Genomic DNA, 25879 nt, shown 5'->3' on the forward strand with positions numbered 1-25879 from the left:
TATAACACACACAGCAGCGTGCCTCTGTATAACACACACAGCAGCGTGCCTCTGTATAACACACACAGCAGCGTGCCTCTGTATAACACACACAGCAGCGTGCCTCTGTATAACACACACAGCAGCGTGCCTCTGTACAACACACACAGCAGCATGCCTCTGTATAACACACACAGCAGTGTGCCTCTGTATAGCACACCCAGCAGCGTGCCTCTGTATAACACACCCAGCAGCGTGTGTAATACACAGAGCAGCGTGCCTCTGTATAACACACCCAGCAGCCTGTGCTGAGCTTGCAGTGAGAGGGTTAAGACCTGGCGTCTCGCGACTCGGGGCTGAGGGAGGAGAGTCTTGGTGCTGGCGGAGGGCTGAGGAACCATGTCTGCAGAGGACTTTGGAAGCCGTTCCTTCTCCCTGCGTATTGTGACATCTCCCTCAGCCACACGATGCTCCTTATCTCTGCTCGGTGGGCTGGCTCTCTCCCACCGGCTTTATAAGCCACCTGCAACCTTCCCGTTGGGTCTCTCTCACTCTAACAAGAGGGGGAGAAGGTCACCGCCTCACCGGGGGGAGAAGAAGGTTACCGCCTCACCGGAGGGAGAAGAAGGTGACCACCTCACGGGGGGGAGAAGAAGGTGACCACCGGGGAGAAGAAGGTGACCGCCTCACCAGGGGGAGAAGAAGGGGACCACCTCACGAGGGATTAGAAGGTGACTACCTCACTGGGGGGAGAAGAAGGTGACCACCTCACGAGGGAGAGAAGTTGACCACCTTACGAAGGGAGAAGAAAGTGAACCACCTCACTGAGGAGAAGAAGGTGACTACCTCACCAGGGAGGAGAAAGTGACCACCTCACTTGGGAAAGAAGGTGACCACCTCACTGAGGAGAAGAAGGTGACCACCTCACAGGGGAAGAAGGTGATAACCTCACCGAGGAGAAGAAGGTGACCACCTTACGGGGGGAGAAGAAGGTGACCACCTCACGGGGGGGGGGGGGGGAGAAGAAGGTGACCGCCTCACGGAGGGGAGAAGAAGGTGACCGTCTCACCCGGGGCAGAAGAAGGTGACCGCCTCCCGGAGCAGAGATGAGGGCATCTCTCCTGAGTTTCCTCCTGGTGGGGTCCACGTTGGCGCTGGACAGCAGCCTCCTGCCGGGGAACTACAGCAAGGACGAAGCCGGGGCCGCCGACTTCGCCACGGCGTACAATGCCACGGCGGAGAGGGTCTTCTTCCTGAGCGTCCAGGCCAGCTGGGAGTACAACACCAACCTGACGGAGTATAACTCGCAGCGCCAGGTAACGGGACGGGCATGGGTGGGGGTGGGGGGGGTACCCATCAGCTCGGAGCAGGGGCTGGCCCACAGGAGTGAGCACGATGTGTTTGTTGCTGTATAGCACAGAGCTGTACGTAGAGCGGTGGCAGGCGCGGTCACCTGCCCCGCAGAGCTTACAATCTATGTGTGCCTGAGGCACGGGGAGATAAAGTGAGCCGCTCCCTCAGCCTCTCTCGTCATACAGACTGTTGTGTATACAGACACAGACTGTGCCTGCAGATAAGAGCCGCGTGTCCCCCCCAGGGGGCCCACTCTCCGACCCGCTGTAACCCCCTCAGGTCCTATCAGATCCGCAGCTTCCTTTCTTACAGTCTGTCTGCCCCAAGCCTGTCTGATTCCCCTCACTGTGTTACCCCCTCTGCTGGGCGGCGGTCCCACGGATCCACTACCCTTTCCGTGAAGAACAACTTCCTCGCAGAGAATTTCCTCTGGTTCTAACTCTTCTCTCCTGTACTGTTGAAACCCTTTATATATGTGACAGTGTCTCCCATATCCCCCTCTCCCTTCTCCCCTGTAAGCTGCACATATTAACCCTTTATATATGTGACAGTTTCTCTCATATCCCCCTCTCCCTTCTCCCCTGTAAGCTGCACATATTAACCCTTTATATATGTGACAGTATCTCTCATATCCCCCTCTCCCTTCTCTCCTCTAAGCTGCATATTAACCCTTTATATATGTGACAGTCTCTCATATCCCCCTCTCCCTTCTCCCCTCTAAGCTGCACATATTAACCCTTTATATATGTGACACTGTCTCTCATACCCCCCTCTCTCCTCTAAGCTGCACATATTAACCCTTTATATATGTGACATTGTCTCTCATATCCCCCTCTCTCCTCTAAGATGCACATATTAACCCTTTATATATGTGACAGTGTCACTCATATCCCCCTCTCTCCTCTAAGCTGCACATATTAACCCTTTATATATGTGACGGTATCTCCCATATCCCCCTCTCCCTTCTCCCCTGTAAGCTGCACATATTAACCCTTTATATATGTGACAGTATCTCTCATATCCCCCTCTCCCTTCTCTCCTCTAAGCTGCATATTAACCCTTTATATATGTGACAGTCTCTCATATCCCCCTCTCCCTTCTCCCCTCTAAGCTGCACATATTAACCCTTTATATATGTGACACTGTCTCTCATACCCCCCTCTCTCCTCTAAGCTGCACATATTAACCCTTTATATATGTGACATTGTCTCTCATATCCCCCTCTCTCCTCTAAGATGCACATATTAACCCTTTATATATGTGACAGTGTCACTCATATCCCCCTCTCTCCTCTAAGCTGCACATATTAACCCTTTATATATGTGACAGTGTCTCTCATATCCCCCTCTCCCTTCTCCCCTCTAAGCTGCACATATTAACCCTTTATATATGTGACAGTATCTCTCATATCCCCCTCTCCCTTCTCTCCTCTAAGCTGCACATATTAACCCTTTATATATGTGACAGTTTCTCCCATATCCCCCTCTCCCTTCTCTCCTCTAAGCTGCACATATTAACCCTTTATATATATGACAGTTTCTCTCATATCCCCCTCTCCCTTCTCCCCTCTAAGCTGCACATATTAACCCTTTATATATGTGACAGTATCTCTCATATCCCCCGCTCCCTTCTCTCCTCTAAGCTGCACATATTAACCCTTTATATATGTGACAGTTTCTCCCATATCCCCCTCTCCCTTCTCCCCTCTAAGCTGCACATATTAACCCTTTATATGTGACAGTTTCTCTCATATCCCCCTCTCCCTTCTCTCCTCTAAGCTGCACATATTAACCCTTTATATATGTGACAGTGTCTCTCATATCCCCCTCTCCCTTCTCTCCTCTAAGCTGCACATATTAACCCTTTATATATGTGACAGTGTCTCCCATATCCCCCTCTCCCTTCTCCTCTAAGCTGCACATATTAACCCTTTATATATGTGACAGTGTCTCCCATATCCCCCTCTCCCTTCTCCTCTGAGCTGCACATATTAACCCTTTATATATGTGACCGTGTCTCTCATATCCCCCTCTCCCTTCTCCCCTCTAAGCTGCACATATTAACCCTTTATATATGTGACAGTGTCTCTCATATCCCCCTCTCCCTTCTCCTCTCTAAGCTGCACATATTAACCCTTTATATATGTGACAGTTTCTCTCATATCCCCCCCTCCCTTCTCTCCTCTAAGCTGCACATATTAACCCTTTATATATGTGACAGTGTCTCTCATATCCCCCTCTCCCTTCTCCCCTCTAAGCTGCACATATTAACCCTTTATATATGTGACACTGTCTCTCATACCCCCCTCTCTCCTCTAAGCTGCACATATTAACCCTTTATATATGTGACATTGTCTCTCATATCCCCCTCTCTCCTCTAAGATGCACATATTAACCCTTTATATATGTGACAGTGTCACTCATATCCCCCTCTCTCCTCTAAGCTGCACATATTAACCCTTTATATATGTGACAGTTTCTATCATATCCCCCTCTCCCTTCTCCCCTGTAAGCTGCACATATTAACCCTTTATATATGTGACAGTTTCTCCCATATCCCCCTCTCCCTTCTCCCCTCTAAGCTGCACATATTAACCCTTTATATATGTGACAGTGTCTCGCATATCCCCTCTCCCTTCTCCCCTCTAAGCTGCACATATTAACCCTTTATATACATGACAGTATATGTTGTTGCAGGTTGTGCTGTGTGTGTTTGTGTAAACGTGTGCATCTAAGGGCCTCTGTATCTACCTAGAGATAGGTGTGTTTATACGCAGAGTGTCAGTGTTATATATGGACAGTTTCTTATACAGATACACACACAGCTCTGTGTATAATACAAATACACACGCTGCTCTGTGTATAATACAGATACATACGCTGCTCTGTGTATAATACAGATACACACTGCTCTGTGTATAATACTCCTCCTACTGACTCTCCCCAAGGTGCAAACTGGGACAGAGACGCAGAATGTGATACATCTCATTATAATCTGTGCACCATGTAACTCCCCCAACTCCTCCTACTGACTCTCCCCAAGGTGCAAGCTGGGACAGAGACGCAGAATGTGATACATCTCATTATAATCTGTGCACCATGTAACTCCTCCCAACTCCTCCTACTGACTCTCCCCAAGGTGCAAGCTGGGGCAGAGGCGCAGAATGTGATACATCTCATTATAATCTGTGCACCATGTAACTCCCCCAACTCCTCCTACTGACTCTCCCCAAGGTGCAAACTGGGGCAGAGACGCAGAATGTGATACATCTCATTATAATCTGTGCACCATGTAACTCCCCCAACTCCTCCTACTGACTCTCCCCAAGGTGCAAGCTGGGACAGAGACGCAGAATGTGATACATCTCATTATAATCTGTGCACCATGTAACTCCTCCCAACTCCTCCTACTGACTCTCCCCAAGGTGCAAGCTGGGGCAGAGGCGCAGAATGTGATACATCTCATTATAATCTGTGCACCATGTAACTCCCCCAACTCCTCCTACTGACTCTCCCCAAGGTGCAAGCTGGGACAGAGACGCAGAATGTGATACATCTCATTATAATCTGTGCCTCATGTAACTCCCCCAACTCCCCCTACTGACTCTCCCCAAGGTGCAAGCTGGGGCAGAGACGCAGAATGTGATACATCTCATTATAATCTGTGCCTCATGTAACTCCCCCAACTCCCCCTACTGACTCTCCCCAAGGTGCAAGCTGGGACAGAGACGCAGAATGTGATACATCTCATTATAATCTGTGCATCATGTAACTCCCCCCAACTCCTCCTACTGACTCTCCCCAAGGTGCAAGCTGGGACAGAGACGCAGAATGTGATACATCTCATTATAATCTGTGCACCATGTAACCCCCCCAACTCCTCCTACTGACTCTCCCCAAGGTGCAAGCTGGGGCAGAGACGCAGAATGTGATACATCTCATTATAATCTGTGCACCATGTAACTCTCCCCAACTCCTCCTACTGACTCTCCCCAAGGTGCAAGCTGGGACAGAGACGCAGAATGTGATACATCTCATTATAATCTGTGCACCATGTAACTCCCCCAACTCCTCCTACTGACTCTCCCCAAGGTGCAAGCTGGGGCAGAGACACAGAATGTGATACATCTCATTATAATCTGTGCACCATGTAACTCCCCCCAACTCCTCCTACTGACTCTCGCCAAGGTGCAAGCTGGGGCAGAGACGCAGAATGTGATACATCTCATTATAATCTGTGCACCATGTAACTCCCCCCAACTCCTCCTACTGACTCTCGCCAAGGTGCAAGCTGGGGCAGAGACGCAGAATGTGATACATCTCATTATAATCTGTGCACCATGTAACTCCCCCCAACTCCTCCTACTGACTCTCCCCAAGGTGCAAGCTGGGACAGAGACGCAGAATGTGATACATCTCATTATAATCTGTGCACCATGTAACTACCCCCAACTCCTCCTACTGACTCTCCCCAAGGTGCAAGCTGGGGCAGAGACGCAGAATGTGATACATCTCATTATAATCTGTGCACCATGTAACTCTCCGCAACTCCTCCTACTGACTCTCCCCAAGGTGCAAGCTGGGACAGAGACGCAGAATGTGATACATCTCATTATAATCTGTGCACCATGTAACTCCCCCAACTCCTCCTACTGACTCCCCCCAAGGTGCAAGCTGGGGCAGAGACGCAGAATGTGATACATCTCATTATAATCTGTGCACCATGTAACTCCCCCCAACTCCTCCTACTGACTCTCCCCAAGGTGCAAGCTGGGACAGAGACGCAGAATGTGATACATCTCATTATAATCTGTGCCCCATGTAACTCCCCCCAACTCCTCCTACTGACTCTCCCCAAGGTGCATGCTGGGACATAGACGCAGAATGTGATACATCTCATTATAATCTGTGCACCATGTAACTCCCCCCAACTCCTCCTACTGACTCTCCCCAATGTGCAAGCTGGGACATAGACGCAGAATGTGATACATCTCATTATAATCTGTGCACCATGTAACTCCCCCCAACTCCTCCTACTGACTCTCCCCAATGTGCAAGCTGGGGCAGAGACGCAGAATGTGATACATCTCATTATAATCTGTGCACCATGTAACTCCCCCCAACTCCTCCTACTGACTCTCCCCAAGGTGCAAGCTGGGGCAGAGACGCAGAATGTGATACATCTCATTATAATCTGTGCACCATGTAACTCCCCCCAACTCCTCCTACTGACTCTCCCCAATGTGCAAGCTGGGGCAGAGACGCAGAATGTGATACATCTCATTATAATCTGTGCACCATGTAACTCCCCCCAACTCCTCCTACTGACTCTCCCCAAGGTGCATGCTGGGACAGAGACGCAGAATGTGATACATCTCATTATAATCTGTGTCCCATGTAACTCCCCCAACTCCTCCTACTGACTCTCCCCAAGGTGCAAGCTGGGGCAGAGACGCAGAATGTGATACATCTCATCATAATCTGTGCACCATGTAACTCTCCCCAACTCCTTCTACTGACTCTCCCCAAGGTGCAAGCTGGGACAGAGACGCAGAATGTGATACATCTCATTATAATCTGTGCACCATGTAACTACCCCAACTCCTCCTACAGACTCTACCCAAGGTGCAAGCTGGGGCAGAGACGCAGAATGTGATATATCTCAATATAATCTGTGCACCATGTAACTCCCCCCCAACTCCTCCTACTGACTCTCCCCAAGGTGCAAGCGGGGGCAGAGACGCAGAATGTGATACATCTTATTATAATCTGTGCCCCATGTAACTCCCCCCAACTCCTCCTACTGACTCTCCCCAAGGTGAAAGCTGGGGCAGAGACGCAGAATGTGATACATCTCATTATAATCTGTGCCTCATGTAACTCCCCCAACTCCCCCTACTGACTCTCCCCAAGGTGCAAGCTGGGACAGAGACGCAGAATGTGATACATCTCATTATAATCTGTGCATCATGTAACTCCCCCCAACTCCTCCTACTGACTCTCCCCAAGGTGCAAGCTGGGACAGAGACGCAGAATGTGATACATCTCATTATAATCTGTGCACCATGTAACCCCCCCAACTCCTCCTACTGACTCTCCCCAAGGTGCAAGCTGGGGCAGAGACGCAGAATGTGATACATCTCATTATAATCTGTGCACCATGTAACTCTCCCCAACTCCTCCTACTGACTCTCCCCAAGGTGCAAGCTGGGACAGAGACGCAGAATGTGATACATCTCATTATAATCTATGCACCATGTAACTCCCCCAACTCCTCCTACTGACTCTCCCCAGGTGCAAGCTGGGGCAGAGACACAGAATGTGATACATCTCATTATAATCTGTGCACCATGTAACTCCCCCCAACTCCTCCTACTGACTCTCCCCAAGGTGCAAGCTGGGGCAGAGACGCAGAATGTGATACATCTCATTATAATCTGTGCACCATGTAACTCCCCCCAACTCCTCCTACTGACTCTCCCCAAGGTGCAAGCTGGGACAGAGACGCAGAATGTGATACATCTCATTATAATCTGTGCACCATGTAACTCCCCCAACTCCTCCTACTGACTCTCCCCAAGGTGCAAGCTGGGGCAGAGACACAGAATGTGATACATCTCATTATAATCTGTGCACCATGTAACTCTCCGCAACTCCTCCTACTGACTCTCCCCAAGGTGCAAGCTGGGACAGAGACGCAGAATGTGATACATCTCATTATAATCTGTGCACCATGTAACTCCCCCAACTCCTCCTACTGACTCCCCCCAAGGTGCAAGCTGGGGCAGAGACGCAGAATGTGATACATCTCATTATAATCTGTGCACCATGTAACTCCCCCCAACTCCTCCTACTGACTCTCCCCAAGGTGCAAGCTGGGACAGAGACGCAGAATGTGATACATCTCATTATAATCTGTGCCCCATGTAACTCCCCCCAACTCCTCCTACTGACTCCCCAAGGTGCATGCTGGGACATAGACGCAGAATGTGATACATCTCATTATAATCTGTGCACCATGTAACTCCCCCCAACTCCTCCTACTGACTCTCCCCAATGTGCAAGCTGGGGCAGAGACGCAGAATGTGATACATCTCATTATAATCTGTGCACCATGTAACTCCCCCCAACTCCTCCTACTGACTCTCCCCAAGGTGCAAGCTGGGACAGAGACGCAGAATGTGATACATCTCATTATAATCTGTGCACCATGTAACTCCCCCAACTCCTCCTACAGACTCTACCCAAGGTGCAAGCTGGGGCAGAGACGCAGAATGTGATATATCTCAATATAATCTGTGCACCATGTAACTCCCCCCCAACTCCTCCTACTGACTCTCCCCAAGGTGCAAGCTGGGGCAGAGACGCAGAATGTGATACATCTCATTATAATCTGTGCCCCATGTAACTCCCCCCAACTCCTCCTACTGACTCTCCCCACGGTGCAAGCTGGGGCAGAGACGCAGAATGTGATACATCTCATTATAATCTGTGCCCCATGTAACTCCCCCCAACTCCTCCTACTGACTCTCCCCAAGGTGCAAGCTGGGGCAGAGACGCAGAATGTGATACATCTCATTATAATCTGTGCCCCATGTAACTCCCCCCAACTCCTCCTACTGACTCTCCCCAAGGTGCAAGCTGGGACAGAGACGCAGAATGTGATACATCGCATTATAATCTGTGCCCCATGTAACTCCCCCCCAACTCCTCCTACTGACTCTCCCCAAGGTGCAAGCTGGGACAGAGACGCAGAATGTGATATATCTCATTATAATCTGTGCACCATGTAACTCCCCCAACTCCTCTTACTGACTCTCCCCAAGGTGCAAGCTGGGACAGAGACGCAGAATGTGATATATCTCATTATAATCTGTGCACCATGTAACTCCCCCAACTCCTCTTACTGACTCTCCCCAAGGTGCAAGCTGGGGCAGTGACGCAGAATGTGATACATCTCATTATAATCTGTGCACCATGTAACTCCCCCAACTCCTCCTACTGACTCTCCCCAAGGTGCAAGCTGGGGCAGTGACGCAGAATGTGATACATCTCATCATAATCTGTGCACCATGTAACTCCCCCAACTCCTCCTACTGACTCTCCCCAAGGTGCAAGCTGGGGCAGTATTGCAGAATGTGATACATCGCATTATAATCTGTGCCCCATGTAACTCCCCCCCAACTCCTCCTACTGACTCTCCCCAAGGTGCAAGCTGGGGCAGTATTGCAGAATGTGATACATCTCATTATAATCTGTGCCCCATGTAACTCCCCCAACTCCTCCTACTGACTCTCCCCAAGGTGCAAGCTGGGGCAGAGACGCAGAATGTGATACATCTCATTATAATCTGTGCACCATGTAACTCCCCCCCAACTCCTGCTACTGACTCTCCCCAAGGTGCAAGCTGGGGCAGTATTGCAGAATGTGATACATCGCATTATAATCTGTGCCCCATGTAACTCCCCCCCAACTCCTCCTACTGACTCTCCCCAAGGTGCAAGCTGGGGCAGAGACGCAGAATGTGATACATCTCATTATAATCTGTGCACCATGTACCTCCCCCAACTCCTCCTACTGACTCTCCCCAAGGTGCAAGTTGGGACAGAGACGCAGAATGTGATACATCTCATTATAATCTGTGTGTGACGGTAAATGGTCCATGTGTGTGTGGATATTTGTGCATGTTTGTGTGTGTGTGAATGTGTCCATGTGTGTGTGGAAATTTTTGCATGTTTTTGTGTGCGTGTGGGAATTCGTGCATGCGTGTGCATCCGTGCTTGTGTGAATATCCATGTGTGTGTGAATATCCATGTGTGTATGTGTGTGTGTAAGAATGTGCATGTAAGAAAGTGCGTGTAAGAGCCTGTGTGTGTTTAAGAATGTGTGTGTGTGTGTGTTTGTGTGTGTGCAAGAATGTGTGGGTGTGTGTGTAAGAATGTGTGTGTGTGTGTGTGTGTGTGTGTGTGTATGTGTGTGTGAGAATGTGTGTGTGTAAAAATGTGTGTGTGTGTGTGTGTGTGTGTGTGTGCGTGCGTGTGTGTGTGTGTGAATGTGTGTGTGGATGTATAGAAATATTAACAGCGTGGGGTTATTCCACATGACAGATTATTCATGAATATGGGGCATTCCCGAGATATCGTGTACACATTGCAATATATAAAGAATAATCCTAGCTCAGCCAGTGCACCATAACGTTTTATAGCAGCGGGGCCGGGGAATTGGATTAATTACTGCATGGAAGGCGACACTCCCTACAGGATGTACTCAGATATACAGTATTAAACATAACATGTTTATTTGCAGAGAGACACGTCCATATATAATACAGCCTATGGAGCCCCCGCTGGGACAGAGGGTGTAGGGGTAGGTGGGAGGTCAGGCAGAGTAATGCGCAGTGTGTGCCAGTATCTACTGGAGTGTGCACAGTGCCGCTAACACGTGAGACGCACGGTGTGTCCGACAAGCAAACACACTAATACATGCTGGGATAGGCTGCTTATACCGTGAGGAGCAGGTATAATTCAGTCACATTAAGGTTTGGGGGTGTGGATGTTAGGGGGTGTTACATAGCGTGGGGACTGGTCCAGCCGCACAGCTGGTCCCATTAAGGTTTGGGGGTGAGGATGTTAGGGGGTGTTACATAGCGTGGGGACTGGTCCAGCCGCACAGCTGATCCCATTAAGGTTTGGGGGTGAGGATGTTAGGGGGTGTTACATAGCGTGGGGACTGGTGCAGCCGCACAGCTGGTCCCATTAAGGTTTGGGGGTGAGGATGTTAGGGGGTGTTACATAGCGTGGGGACTGGTGCAGCCGCACAGCTGGTCCCATTAAGGTTTGGGGGTGAGGATGTTAGGGGGTGTTACATAGCGTGGGGACTGGTGCAGCCGCACAGCTGGTCCCATTAAGGTTTGGGGGTGGGGATGTTAGGGGTGTTACATAGCGTGGGCACTGGTGCAGCCGCACAGCTGGTCCCATTAAGGTTTGGGGGTGAGGATGTTAGGGGGTGTTACATAGCGTGGGGACTGGTCCAGCCGCACAGCTGGTCCCATTAAGGTTTGGGGGTGTGGATGTTAGGGGGTATTACATAGCGTGGGGATCGGTGCAGCCGCACAGCTGGTCCCATTAAGGTTTGGGGGTGAGGATGTTAGGGGGTGTTACATAGCGTGGGGACTGGTCCAGCCGCACAGCTGGTCCCATTAAGGTTTGGGGGTGCAGATGTTAGAGGGTGTTACATAGCGTGGGGATTGGTGCAGCCGCACAGCGGGTCCCATTAAGGTTTGGGGGTGAGGATGTTAGGGGGTGTTACATAGCGTGGGGACTGGTCCAGCCGCACAGCTAATCCCATTAAGGTTTGGGGGTGTGGATGTTAGGGGGTGTTACATAGCGTGGGGATTGGTGCAGCCGCACAGCGGGTCCCATTAAGGTTTGGGGGTGCGGATGTTAGGGGGAGTTACATAGCGTGGGGACTGGTCCCGCCGCACAGCTGGTCCCATTAAGGTTTGGGGGTGTTAGGGGGTGTTACATAGCGTGGGGACTGGTCCAGCCGCACAGCTGGTCCCATTAAGGTTTGGGGGTGAGGATGTTAGGGGGTGTTACATAGCGTGGGGATTGGTGCAGCCGCACAGCTGGTCCCATTAAGGTTTGGGGGTGTGGATGTTAGGGGGTGTTACATAGCGTGGGGATTGGTGCCCCCGCACAGCTGGTCCCATTAAGGTTTGGGGGTGCGGATGTTAGGGGGTGTTACATAGCGTGGGGACTGGTCCAGCCGCACAGCTAATCCCATTAAGGTTTGGGGGTGGGGATGTTAGGGGGTGTTACATAGCGTGGGGACTGGTCCAGCCGCACAGCTGGTCCCATTAAGGTTTGGGGGTGGGGATGTTAGGGGGTGTTACATAGCATGGGGACTGGTGCAGCCGCACAGCTGGTCCCATTAAGGTTTGGGGGTGTGGATGTTAGGGGTGTTACATAGCGTGGGGACTGGTCCAGCCGCACAGCTGGTCCCATTAAGGTTTGGGGGTGTGGATGTTAGGGGTGTTACATAGCGTGGGGACTGGTGCAGCCGCACAGCGGGTCCCATTAAGGTTTGGGGGTGAGGATGTTGGGGGGTGTTACATAGCGTGGGGACTGGTCCCGCCGCACAGCTGGTCCCATTAAGGTTTGGGGGTGAGGATGTTAGGGGGTGTTACATAGCGTGGGGATTGGTGCCCCCGCACAGCTGGTCCCATTAAGGTTTGGGGGTGTTAGGGGGTGTTACATAGCGTGGGGACTGGTCCAGCCGCACAGCGGGTCCCATTAAGGTTTGGGGGTGAGGATGTTGGGGGGTGTTACATAGCGTGGGGACTGGTCCCGCCGCACAGCTGGTCCCATTAAGGTTTGGGGGTGAGGATGTTAGGGGGTGTTACATAGCGTGGGGATTGGTGCCCCCGCACAGCTGGTCCCATTAAGGTTTGGGGGTGAGGATGTTAGGGGGTGTTACATAGCGTGGGGACTGGTCCAGCCGCTCAGCTGGTCCCATTAAGGTTTGGGGGTGAGGATGTTAGGGGGTGTAACATAGCGTGGGGATTGGTGCAGCCGCACAGCTGGTCCCATTAAGGTTTGGGGGTGCGGATGTTAGGGGGTGTTACATAGCGTGGGGACTGGTGCAGCCGCACAGCTGGTCCCATTAAGGTTTGGGGGTGAGGATGTTAGGGGGTGTTACATAGCGTGGGGACTGGTCCAGCCGCACAGCTAATCCCATTAAGGTTTGGGGGTGCGGATGTTAGGGGGTGTTACATAGCGTGGGGACTGGTCCAGCCGCACAGCTAATCCCATTAAGGTTTGGGGGTGTGGATGTTAGGGGGTGTTACATAGCGTGGGGACTGGTCCCGCCGCACAGCTGGTCCCATTAAGGTTTGGGGGTGCGGATGTTAGGGGGTGTTACATAGCGTGGGGACTGGTCCCGCCGCACAGCTGGTCCCATTAAGGTTTGGGGGTGCGGATGTTAGGGGGTGTTACATAGCGTGGGGATTGGTGCCCCCGCACAGCTGATCCCATTAAGGTTTGGGGGTGCAGTTACTGTGGGTGAGGAACGATCGGCAGGCCCGAGGGAAGGAGATGTTACACACACTCTCCCGGTCTCTGCTTCTTTGCCACGGGGATGTTCGGGTTAAGGTGGCCGCTGCCGGGGTCTCCGGACGGAGGAGGGAAAACATAAAAATAAAATAATCATCTTCTCTGAGAAATAAAAACACGCAGGTTTCCTGAGCCGGGAGATAACGAGCTGGAATCAGCAGAACCGTGCAGCGATTAGCCGCTAATTGCATGGGAGCGTGAGTGGGACCGTTTGGAATGTGTGTGTGTGTGTGTGTGTGTGTATATAAGTATGAGAGGTGTGTGTGTGTGTGTGTGTGTGTGTGTGTGTGTGTGTGAGCTGTGTGTGTGTTTGAGAGAGCTGTGTGTGTGTGTGTGTGTGAGAGAGCTGTGTGTGAGTGTGTATGAGAGCTGTGTGTGTGAATGTGTATGTATGAGAGCTGTGTGTGTGAATGTGTATGTATGAGAGCTGTGTGTGTGTGTGTGTGTGTGTGTGTGTGTGTGTGTGTGTGTGTGTGTGTGTGTGTGTGTGTATGTATGAGAGCTGTGTGTATGTGAGTGTGTGTGCGTGTGTATAAGAGGTGTGTGTGTGTGTATATATGTATGAGAGCTATGTGTGTGTTTGTGTGTATGTATGAGAGATGTGTATGTGTGTGTGTGTGTGTGTGAGTGTGTATGTATGAGAGCTGTGTGTGTGTGTGTATAAGAGCTGTGTGTGTGTGTGTGTGCGTGTATATGTATGAGAGAGATGTGTGTGTGAGAGCGTATGTATGAGAGCTGTGTGTGAGTGTGTGAGTGTGTGAGTGTGTGAGTGTGTGTGTGTGTGTGTGTGTGTGTGTGTGTGTGTGTGTGTGTGTGTGTGTGTGTGTGTGTGTGTGTGTGTGTGTGTGTGTGCGTGTGTGTGTATATAAGAGCTGTGTGTGTGTGCGTATATATGTATGAGAGCTGTGTGTGTGTGTGTGTGTGTGTGTGTGTGTGTGTGTGTGTGTGTGTGTGTGTGTGTGTGTGTGTGTGTGTGTGTGTGTGTGTGTGTGAGCTGTGTGTGTGTGTGTGGGCTGTGTGGGCTGTGTGAGCTGTGTGCGTGTGTGTGTATATAAGAGCTGTGTGTGTGTGTGAGTATATATGTATGAGAGCTGTGTGTGTGTGTGTGTGTGTGTGTGTGTGTGTGTGTGTGTGTGTGTGTGTGTGTGTGTGTGTGTGTGTGTGTGTGTGCGTGACTCTGGGTTGAGTTTATGCAGATGTTAGGGGAGGGATGTGATGTTTGCCGGAGTGTGTGTATGTGTATTTGTGTGTATGTGCGTGTATCTGTGTGTGTCTGGGTGAGTTTATGCAGATGTTAGGGGAGGGATGTGATGTTTGCCGGGGTGTGTGTATGTGTATTTGTGTGTATGTGTATCTATATGTGTGTGTGTGTGTGTCTCGGTGAGTTTAAGCAGATGTTAGGGAAGGGATGTGCATGTGTATGTGCATGTGCATGTGTATGTGTGTGTATGTGTGTGTGTATGTGTGTGTGTATGTGTATCTATGTGTGTTTGTGTGTGTGTGTGTATGTGTGTGTATATATATATATGTGTGTGTATGTGTATTTGTGTGTATGTGTATCTATGTGTGTGTGTGTGTGTGTGTGTGTCTCAGTGAGTTTATGCAGATGTTAGGGGAGGGATGTGTATGTGTATGTGTGTGTGTGTGTGTATGTGTATGTGTATGTGTGTGTATGTGTAACTGCGGTGAGAAAATACTACAGCGTACACCTCCAGTGTACAAGTGAATAAATAGTTGTTCCACCACCACTCGTTGTGTCCTACTCGTGCAGCCCCCGCTTCCCTGCGCCTCTTCCCACACGGTTATTACTGTACACAAGTTCTCTTTCACCCTGCGTTACCCTCTTCACGGGCCGCATGTTATACAGAGATAGGGCTGTCATGTTCCCCCTCCTTCGTTATCATGAGCTACAAAGAGTCCGTTGGCTCCGTCCCTAACCCGCGGTGCTGTCCTCTCGCTACGCCCTGCGCTCAACACCTACTTAGAGACTTCGGATGGGGCATTGTAGTCCAATGACCTCTCCACCCCGAGGTCGCCACCATGAGCCCCCACTTACCCTCTCCTCTACCGCCCCCCTGTGTGTTGCAGATCGCCGCCTCACTGGAGGAGCAGGAGTTCAACGAGGCCTGGGGTCACAAAGCCAAGGACCTGTACGACCCCATCTGGGAGAACTTCACCGACACCCAGCTCAAGAAGATCATCAGCTCCATCCGGACCCTCGGGGCGTCCAACTTGGTCATGCCGGAGCGTGAGGAGGTGAGTGGGACCTTCTCTAACCACCCAGGCGTGGGACTTCCCCCCTCCGAACCCCCTACTATGCCTCTAACTAGCCGCTCGATTGGCCGCCCCCCCTTCAACCGATCCCTGGACTGAGTTCTCCAGCGACACCTTTACTCGGCTGCAAAGGATTCTGGGAGACGTAGGTTCGCTTTCCACTACGGATCCCCATAGAGGAGACGAGCTTGATATAAAGGTCTCCTTAGCATCAGAATAGGTTCCAAGCGTCGGAGAGGGTTCGAAGGGTTTATACTCCCTTGAGAGTGTCGACACCCCGGTATTCCCAAAGCCGCGGAGAAGCAGAGAGAGCGAGAGGAAACGCATCAGGCCCGTCCAGTGTCTCCCGCCTGCCCCTCCCCCTTCCCACCCCCCCCCCCCCCATGCTGACGCCGCTACGGCCAATCTCTCAGGCCCGCAGCTGTGTCCTGCTGGGTGCGACGTCACACGCCATGGCGAGTCGCAAGGGGGCGCCGCGCGGCGGTGAGGTTACCGGCACTCGGAACGATGAACCTTTAACCCTGTTCCAGCGGGAGTGCGCGTTTCATTGGGCCTTTAATGTCCGTATACAGTAAATACCAGCGTTTTGATATACCACCTTCCTCCGAGGCGGATTCCTGACACATGCACGAACTCCAGAGAGTGAATGGATATTCCAGGCAAAAGGTGACACTGTGTGCTCAATTGCATGTCATTTCCCAGAATCCCTTGCTGCAGTGGAAGCACTGTGTGCTGGGTGATAATGGTGAAAGGCAGGGGTGCATGTCATTTCCCAGAATCCCTTGCTGCAGTGGAAGCACTGTGTGCTGGGTGATAATGGTGAAAGGCAGGGGTGCATGTCCTTTCCCAGAATCCCTTGCTGCAGTGGAAGCACTGTATGCTAGGTGATAGTGAAAGGCAGGGTTGCAGACCTGTCTAAGACATGTGAATGTGCTCACAAGTGATATTCTTTATTGGCTATATATATATATATATATATATATATATATATATATATATATATATATATATATATATATATATATTCTTAATACACTAAAAGCGGTACCAAAATAGACTAGCCTCACAGTGTTAATAATGCGTGGAAAACGGATAATTGGTAATGTGTACTTAACAAAAATTAGGAAAGTGTATCCATAAACCTTGCTAGTGTGACAACATCCGTGTGTAAAACAGATGTATAAATATACAGAGATGCAACAGCGAGCACAAAAATGATAGGAGCAACAAAGGACAAAGGCTGCCCCAGCGAGACTGAGATAGTAAAGATCACCGGTGTATCTCACTGAAATAAACACCCGTCGTGCCGAAGCAAGTGTGGCATACGTGTGGATTTAAATGTACCAGGCCTGGCGGTGTGGTAGGAAAGCCCCAATGCAATAAGCACTCTCAGCAGGATATAAATGGTCCCTTCGGACCGTCATATTCACCAATATCTCTGCAACATATCAGGTAAATAAGTAAGCAGATGTGTGGTGCCGCTATAGTAAAGATACTGTATATAAGGTGATATAGATATCACTCCTATAAACCTCTCTAAACCAGCAAACACAGCGGTGTGAGCCCAGCCGTGGGAGGGGAGGTAACAGCTGCAGAGTCCTGTTACCCCGAGCAGTAAAAGCAGCGGTACTGACTCCCGATAGCACAAACGCAATGTCCCGTAGTAAAGGCAAAGCAGCGAGCAGAAACAATGATGTGAGCAGCAAAGAATCAACGCTGCTCCAGTGAGGCTGAGATAGTACAGATCGCAGGCGCAATGTCCCGTAATAAAGGCACTGATGCTGATAGTTGCTGTCACACTGGTGTCACACACTGCTGTCACACTGCTGTCACATTGGTGTCACACACTGCTGTCACACTGCTGTCACATTGGTGTCACACACTGCTGTCACACACTGCTGCCACACACTGCTGCCACACACTGCTGTCACACACTGCTGTCACATTGGTGTCACACACTGCTGTCACACACAGCTGTCACACTGCTGTCACATTGGTGTCACACACTGCTGTCACACACTGCTGTCACACACTGCTGCCACACAATGCTGTCACACTGCTGCCACACACTGCTGCCACACACTGCTGCCACAAACTGCTGCCACACAATGCTGTCACACACAGCTGTCACACTGCTGTCACACACTGCTGTCACACACTGCTGCCACACACTGCTGCCACACACTGCTGTCACACACTGCTGTCACACACTGCTGTCACACACTGCTGTCACACACTGCTGCCACACACTGCTGCCACACACTGCTGTCACACACTGCTGTCACACACTGCTGTCACAAACTGCTGCCACACAATGCTGCCACACACTGCTGCCACAAACTGCAGTCACACACTGCTGCCACACACTGCTGTCACACACTGCTGCCACACACTGCTGTCACACACTGCTGTCACACACTGCTGCCACACACTGCTGCCACACACTGCTGCCACACACTGCTGTCACACACTGCTGCCACACACTGCTGTCACACACTGCTGTCACACACTGCTGTCACACACTGCTGTCACACACTGCAGTCACACACTGCTGTCACACACTGCTGTCACACACTGCTGTCACAAACTGCTGCCACACACTGCTGCCACACACTGCTGTCACACACTGCTGCCACACACTGCTGTCACACACTGCTGTCACACACTGCTGTCACACACTGCTGTCACACACTGCTGTCACACACTGCTGTCACACACTGCTGTCACAAACTGCTGCCACACACTGCTGCCACACACTGCTGCCACACACTGCTGCCACACAATGCTGTCACACTGCTGCCACACAATGCTGTCACACTGCTGCCACACACTGCTGCCACACACTGCTGACAAAAAGAGAAAAACCAACACACACACAAAATAGAAGAAAAGACAAACACAAAAACCAGCAACAAGGAAGAATAACATATATATATATACTGTATATGTGGAGATATATATATACTAGCTGATATACCCGGCGTTGCCCGGGCGTGGAAGGGCAGGGGGCATGGAGTGGAAGGGCGGGGGGGCAAGGGGCGTAGAAGGGTGGGGGGCATGGAGTGGAAGGGCGGGGGGGGGGGCCAAGGGGCGTAGAAGGGTGGGGAGGGCAAAGGGCAGGGGGGCAAAGGGCAGGGAGAGGCGGGGGGGGGCGAGGGGCGGGGGGGGCAAAGGGCAGGGAGGGGTGGGGGGGGGCAAAGGGCAGGGAGGGGTGGGGGGGGGGGGCAAAGGGCAGGGAGGGGCGGGGGGGGCAAAGGGCAGGGAGGGGCGGGGGGGCAGGGCGGGGGGTTGGCGGGTTGCAGGGAGGGCCGGGTTGGGCAGGGAGGGGAGGGAGGAGCAGGGCAAAGGGCAGGGAGGGGCAAAGGTCAGGGAGGGGCGGGGCAAAGGGCAGGGAGGGGCAAAGGGCAGGGAGGGGCAGGGCAAAGGGCAGGGAGGGGCAAAGGGCAAGGAGGGGCGGGGCAAAGGGCAGGGAGGGGCAAAGGGCAGGGAGGGGCAAAGGGCAGGGAGGGGCAAAGGGCAGGGAGGGGTGGGGCAAAGGGCAGGGAGAGGCAAAGGGCAGGGAGGGGCAGGGCAAAGGGCAGGGACGGGCGGGGCAAAGGGCAGGGAGGGGCAAAGGGCAGGGAGGGGCGGGGGGGCCAAAAGGCAGGGAGGGGCGGGGGGGCAAAAGGGCAGGGAGGAGCGGGGGGGCCAAAGGGCAGGGGGCAAAGGGCAGGGGGCAAAGGGCAGGGGGAGGGAGGGCAGGGGGAAAAGGGCAGGGGGAGGGAGGGCAGGGGGCAAAGGGCAGGGGGAGGGGGAGGGAGGGCAGGGGCAATGGGCAGGGGGGGCAAACAGGGGGAAAAGGGCAGGGGGCAAAGGGCTGGGGGGGCAGGGGGCAAAGGGCTGGGGGGCATGTGGAGGAGGGGCAGGTGGAGGGAGGGCAGGGGGCAAAGGGCAGGGGGAGGGAGGGCAGGGGGCAAAGGCAGGGGCAAAGGGCAGGGGGAGGGAGGGCAGGGGGCAAAGGGCAGGGGGAGGGAGGGCAGGGGGCAAAGGGCAGCAGGGGGGGCAGGGGGCAGGGGGGCAGGGAGGGTAGGGGGGGCAGGGAGGGTAGGGGGGGCAGGGAGGGTCAAAGGGCAGGGTGAGTCAGGGACGCGTTAAATAACCCATTCCCCTGCGTTTAGTCACCTTGCACACGGCCGCGCTCCTGTTCCTCCGGGTACCGGCCGCCCTCCTCCTCCACCTCGGGCTCCTCCGCGGCTGTGAGGCTGAGACGCTCCGGTGAGGAGGTGCTGCGCCTCCCGCGGGGAGAGGCGGAGACAGCCGGAGGAGAGGCGGAGACAGCCGGAGGAGCGCCCTCGGGGACGGGGAGCGGCTTGTGTGAGGGGAGAGCCGCGTGCTCTGTGTGTGTGTGGGGGGGGGGGATAAGAGGGGCGGGGGGGGAGCGCGGGGGGAGCACGAGGGGAGGGGGGGAGCGGGTGGGGGGGGAGGGGTGAGGGAGTGGCCTATGGGTGGTGAGAGCCGTGGGGAGCGCTCTCAGGGATGGTCAGCTGGGGGAGCGGCCTATGTGAGGGGAGAGCCGCAGAGAGCGTGGGGGGGGAAGGGGGTGGTGTGTGTGTGTGTGTCTGTGTGTGTCTGTGTGTGTCTGTGTGTGTCTCCCCGTCTCTCTTTTGGCCCGTCACTCCGCCTCAGGCCAATGAGAGGTGTGCGGGGGCGGGCGGCCCAAGGGAGCAATCTCATTGGCCTGGCCCAAGGTCCAATGGGATTGCCGCTAGGGACACAGGGAGGGACACAGGGAGACACATACAGACATAGAAACATATGACGCTTTCACAAATATATAGTAAAAGATATATAAATGTGACATAAAAGAGGGGAAGCAAAATAAAAGAACAAAATAAATATAAAGAGATAGATAAAAAAAAAAAGATGAAGTAAGCTACAAAAATGATGCAAAACTGAGACCCTTATTAAGGCCTTTAGGGAAGACCGAGTCCAAAGTAAAGATCCACCTGGACTCCCGTCGTAGTAGGGCTGCCTCAAGATCTCCTCCTCTGTTGCCTAAGGTCACTTTCTCTACCCCCCCCCCCCCCCCAACCGCCCTCGGGCTATAAGGCCCCTAGTAGACCCTGCATGTTTTGAATGAAAGTCCCTTGCCACACTGATAAGCTTTTAGGTGAGATCCCGACCAGCATTACGTATATTACCAACATGCTCAAGGACCCGCACCTTAAGTTCTCTTGTGGTTATCCCGACATAAAGACATTGGCATGGACATGGGAGACCATACACGAGTCCTTTACAGTTACAGTTAAAGAACTCCCTTACTTCAAAAACTCGAGTACCCCTACTGTTACCCAATGCTTTCTTTTTTTTTTAAATGTAGTTACAACATTTGCATCCGCCACACGGGAGAGAAAGTCCCTTTGGTTTGCTGATGGACACTCGTGGTGTTCTCGAAATTGGCTGCACACCAGCTGATCTTCCAGGTCCATAGCTCTGCGCGAGGTCATCTGGACCCGTGGTCCTATGACAGTAGCCAAACTGGGTTCTCCCTGTAGTATCCCCCCCAGTGACGCTGTATGGTGAGACTCATTTCCTCCCATTGTGGATTGTATGTTGAGATAAAGTGAACAGGTGTGGGGGGGCACCCACTGTAGATTTTGTTTAGCTTTGGGAATGAGCAACTCATCCCTATACTGGTGTTCCACCTTATACATAGCTCTTGCAAGAGATCTCTTACTATTCCCTCTCTCGTGGAATAGAACTGCAAGCTCTTTGGCCATCTCGTTGAAGGGGTTGGAGCAATTGCGCTTAAGGCGGTACAGTTGCCCAACGGGTATCCCTTTCCTTCAACGAAGCCGGGTGGCAGCTGGTAAAATGTAAGAGAAGGTTGGTGGCTGCTTCTTTCCTAAAAACATCAGCCTCTTTTTCTAAACCATCGTCGATGCTAATAGACGGGTCTAGAAAAGATACTTTACCGTCCGAGATATCAGGTGTTAGACGAATATTAAGTTCATTCGAATTCAATGCTTCAATGAATCCGGTACATTCGACGACGTAACCCCTCCCAAAGGTACTGGACGGCGTCTATGTACCGGATCCAGTGGGATATGACGGGTATAATGCATACGTTCATCAGTGAAAACTCTCTCCCTTTCCCACCGTCCCAAAAAGACGTTGGCATACGATGGGGCACATCACAAGTGCCCTTAGTATCAGTGTGTGTGTTTATATATATATATATATATATATATATATATGCCCTACTAGACATCATAATTTTTTGTCACACTTCAGAACACTCTCTTACAGTACTTGTTCTTGTCATACACGCACTTTTCTGCACTGCATGTCCTCTCTCTCTCTCTCTCTCTCTCTCTCTCTCTCTCTCTCTCTCTCTCTCTCTCTCCTCTCTTCTCTCTCTCTCTCTCTCGGCTTCACCGTTGCTTTGGGAATAAGTCCGGCTCTGACCTTGATGAACGCCGGGGGGGGTGGGGGGGGGGGGTGTTCGGCTGATTGATACGTGCCGGGGCTGTGCAGACTCCATCAGAGCCCGGCAAACTGTAATTGAAGCATTTAATGAGGATGTTAAATGTGCAATCAATGGAAACGCTCTTCAAGAAATGAACAGCTGCTGCCAGCAATGCACACACGGGAATAAGCACACAGAACGCACGCGTACACATGCACGGAACGTATGCATACACAAGCACGGAACGTATGCATACACATACATGGAACGCACGCATATACACACATGCACGGAACACACATACACATACAGGGTACGCACACATACACGGAATGCACGTATACACATGCACGGAACGTAAGCGTACACTACTAATCATAAACACATACACGGAACGCTCACATTAACCAATAATCATATACACAGACACAGAACACACGCATACACTAGTAATCAAATACACAGACACAGAACGCAAGCATACACATGCACGGAACGTAAGCGTACACTACTAATCATAAACACATACACGGAACGCTCACATTAACCAATAATCATATACACAGACACAGAACACACGCATACACATGCACGGACGCACGCATACACGGAAAACACATACACATACAGGGAACGCACACATACACAGACACGGAACACACGCATACACTAATAACCATATACTCATACACGAAACACACGTATATTAATATTCATATACACATACACGGAACACACACATACACATGCACGGAATGCACACATACAGGGAACGCACACATACAGAGCGCACGCATACAAATACACTGAACGCACGCATATACTAATAATCATATACTCATACACGGAACGCACGCATACACATACACGGAACGCACGCATACACATACACGGAACGCACGCATACACGGAACACACATACACATACAGGGAACGCACACATACACAGACACGGAACACACGCATACACTAATAACCATATACTCATACACGAAACACACGTATATTAATATTCATATACACATACACGGAACACACACATACACATGCACGGAATGCACACATACAGGGAACGCACACATACAGAGCGCACGCATACAAATACACTGAACGCACGCATATACTAATAATCATATACTCATACACGGAACGCACGCATACACATGCACGGAACGCACGCATATACTAATAATCATATACTCATACACTGAACACACACATACACATGCACGGAATGCACACATACAGGGAACGCACACATACAGAGCGCACGCATACAAATACACTGAACGCACGCATATACTAATAATCATATACACATACACGGAACGCACGCATACACATACACGAACCCACGCATACACATGCACGGAACGTATGCATACACATACACGGAACGCACGCATACACATGCACGGAACGCACGCATACACATGCACGGAACGTATGCATACACATACACGGAACGCACGCATACACGGAACACACATACACATACAGGGAACGCACACATACACAGACACAGAACGCACACATGCACGGAATGCACGCATACACTAATAACCATATACTCATACACGGAACACACGTATATTAATATTCATATACACATACACGGAGCACTCATATACACTTATAATCATATACACATACACAGAACACTCACATACACTAATAATCTCCGTGTAACGTGACAAAGTTTGGAAATGCAGAGTTATTCATTTATAGCTCATACCCGCTCTGGATCCCCAGTCATATCTCAAGCGGCTGCATTTGGAGACATGAAAGATGATGTCACATTTAGGAGGTTATTCCTTCAAACTGCGCTGGTGCCGATCGGGGCATTATTGCATGTTAAAAAAAAAGAGAGAGATCTGGGACACCTGATCATTTTAATCCTTTGAGTAGTATTAATATCGTCGTATATTTGTAACGCGGCAACATATTTCCGCAGCGCGTATACTAATAAGCATATCTCCCAGATATCCCAGGTGTCTCTCCCCGCGTTGTATAAAGGAGGGTGTAGGGGGAGGTGTAGAAGTTACTTGGTTACTCCCATTCAGGGTCTGGATGGGTGTAATGTCGCCCTTACAGTAGGTAGGAACTAACTAACATCTTGTTAAAGTCCTACGGTACCCCAAATGGGGATTGACGCTGCTACGGGGGAGACACCTGTTTTACGTCTTATTATCACTAACGACTGTTAGGGGAACGCCATGCCCTTTTCCCCGGAGGAAAACAGGACTGGATGTCTCATGTTGAGCTTTGAAGATCCTCGTTAAGACGGCCCGGGACGGTAACGGATCTAACGGAGCGCTGAAGATCTGGGGCTTGGTGTCTCGTGGTTGAGCATTGAAGGTCCTCGTTAAGACGTCACGGGACGGTAACGGATCTAGCGGAGAGCTGAAGATCTGGGGCTTGGTGTCTCGTGGTTGAGCATTGAAGGTCCTCGTTAAGACGTCACGGGACGGTAACGGATCTAGCGGAGAGCTGAAGATCTGGGGCTTGGTGTCTTGTGGTTGAGCATTGAAGATCCTCGTTAAGACGTCACGGGACGGTAACGGATCTATCGGAGAGCTGAAGATCTGGGGCTTGGTGTCTTGTGGTTGAGCATTGAAGATCCTCGTTAAGACGGCCCGGGATGGTAACGGACCTAACGGAGCGCTGAAGATCTGGGGCTTGGCGTCTTGTGGTTGAGCATTGAAGATCCTCGTTAAGACGGCCCGGGACGGTAACGGACCTAACGGAGCGTTGGAGATCTGGGGCTCGGCGTCCCGACTCTCCTTTGGCTGCTGTTGCAAAGCGGCGCTGAGCAGCTTTTGGACTCTTCCAAACAAGCGGACGCGGCGGATTCTCCAAATCTCTCGCTATTTGTGACTTCGCAAACCGGATAAATCAGAAAGAGACGCGTCGATAAATAACACGTGTGCGCCTGCCGCAATAGTTGCAGAATTTCAACAAACGATTTCACCTGGGGGGTGTGGGGAGACCCCAACTTACGCTTAGCCCAGGGGCACGAAAACTCTTAAGGCAGCTCCAGCGCTGACCCTGGCATAAGGACCCTCGCGGTAGAGATGTTATATTTGCTTGCAAGTTGCTGACACGTACGTAGATTTTCTTTTCCTAGTCACAAATCTCTTCTCTGCTGAGTTTCCGAGTCCCGGGGAGCTGACGCTGGCATTCCTGTCTTATTAAAAAAAAACAGAAACAGTTAGACATCAGCGATTACGCTGGCAGGTCGTGTCGAGTCTCATGGGCTGCCAAGTCTTTTCTCCGCGCCCGGGAAGCCTTTGGGCTTAGGGTTGGGGTGAAAGGTGTGGCCCTGCTCCAGAAGCGCGCCACGCCTCTCACTGCTCCGTGCTGTTTCCTCCTCTCCTCGGCCCCACCTCCAGGCCCCCGACATCTCCTCCTGATGGGATTGCGTTATCCAGCAGCCAATCGGGATGCTAAGGCCCCCTAGCAACAGCACTGCTCGGGGACATCCCCGCGGCCTTCCCAAGCCGGGGAGGTCACGATGTCCAGAGAGGTAATACCGGTCACGTGTGTGTCCAGTGTTACCTATCATTTTTTTACTGGCCAGAGTCCAAATACAGGACAGTCCGGTTCAAATCTGGACACCCGGTAACCCTGTCTGAGTAATGGAGCTCGGAGTTTCCCTGGAGAGGTCTTGCTCAGGTGCCCCAGTCCCCCATGGGAAGGTTTTGGTCTGACTT

General features: G+C 51.6%; 1 protein-coding gene across 1 annotated transcript in view; it reads left to right on the plus strand.

Annotated features, from left to right (window-relative positions):
- The first annotated feature begins 372 nt into the window (after nucleotides 1-372).
- The window catches only part of ACE (angiotensin I converting enzyme), a 68411-nt gene continuing 42904 nt past the window's right edge, over nucleotides 373-25879 (plus strand). The window contains exons 1-2 of the mRNA XM_075580398.1: nucleotides 373-1295; nucleotides 15533-15700. Coding sequence (XP_075436513.1) covers nucleotides 1086-1295; nucleotides 15533-15700 — 378 coding nt within the window. The 5' untranslated portion in view covers nucleotides 373-1085. The remainder of the gene's footprint in view (nucleotides 1296-15532; nucleotides 15701-25879) is intronic.

The sequence above is a fragment of the Ascaphus truei genome, chromosome 23, assembly GCF_040206685.1.
Source record: "Ascaphus truei isolate aAscTru1 chromosome 23, aAscTru1.hap1, whole genome shotgun sequence".
In the NCBI taxonomy this organism is placed as follows: Eukaryota; Metazoa; Chordata; class Amphibia; order Anura; family Ascaphidae; genus Ascaphus; species Ascaphus truei.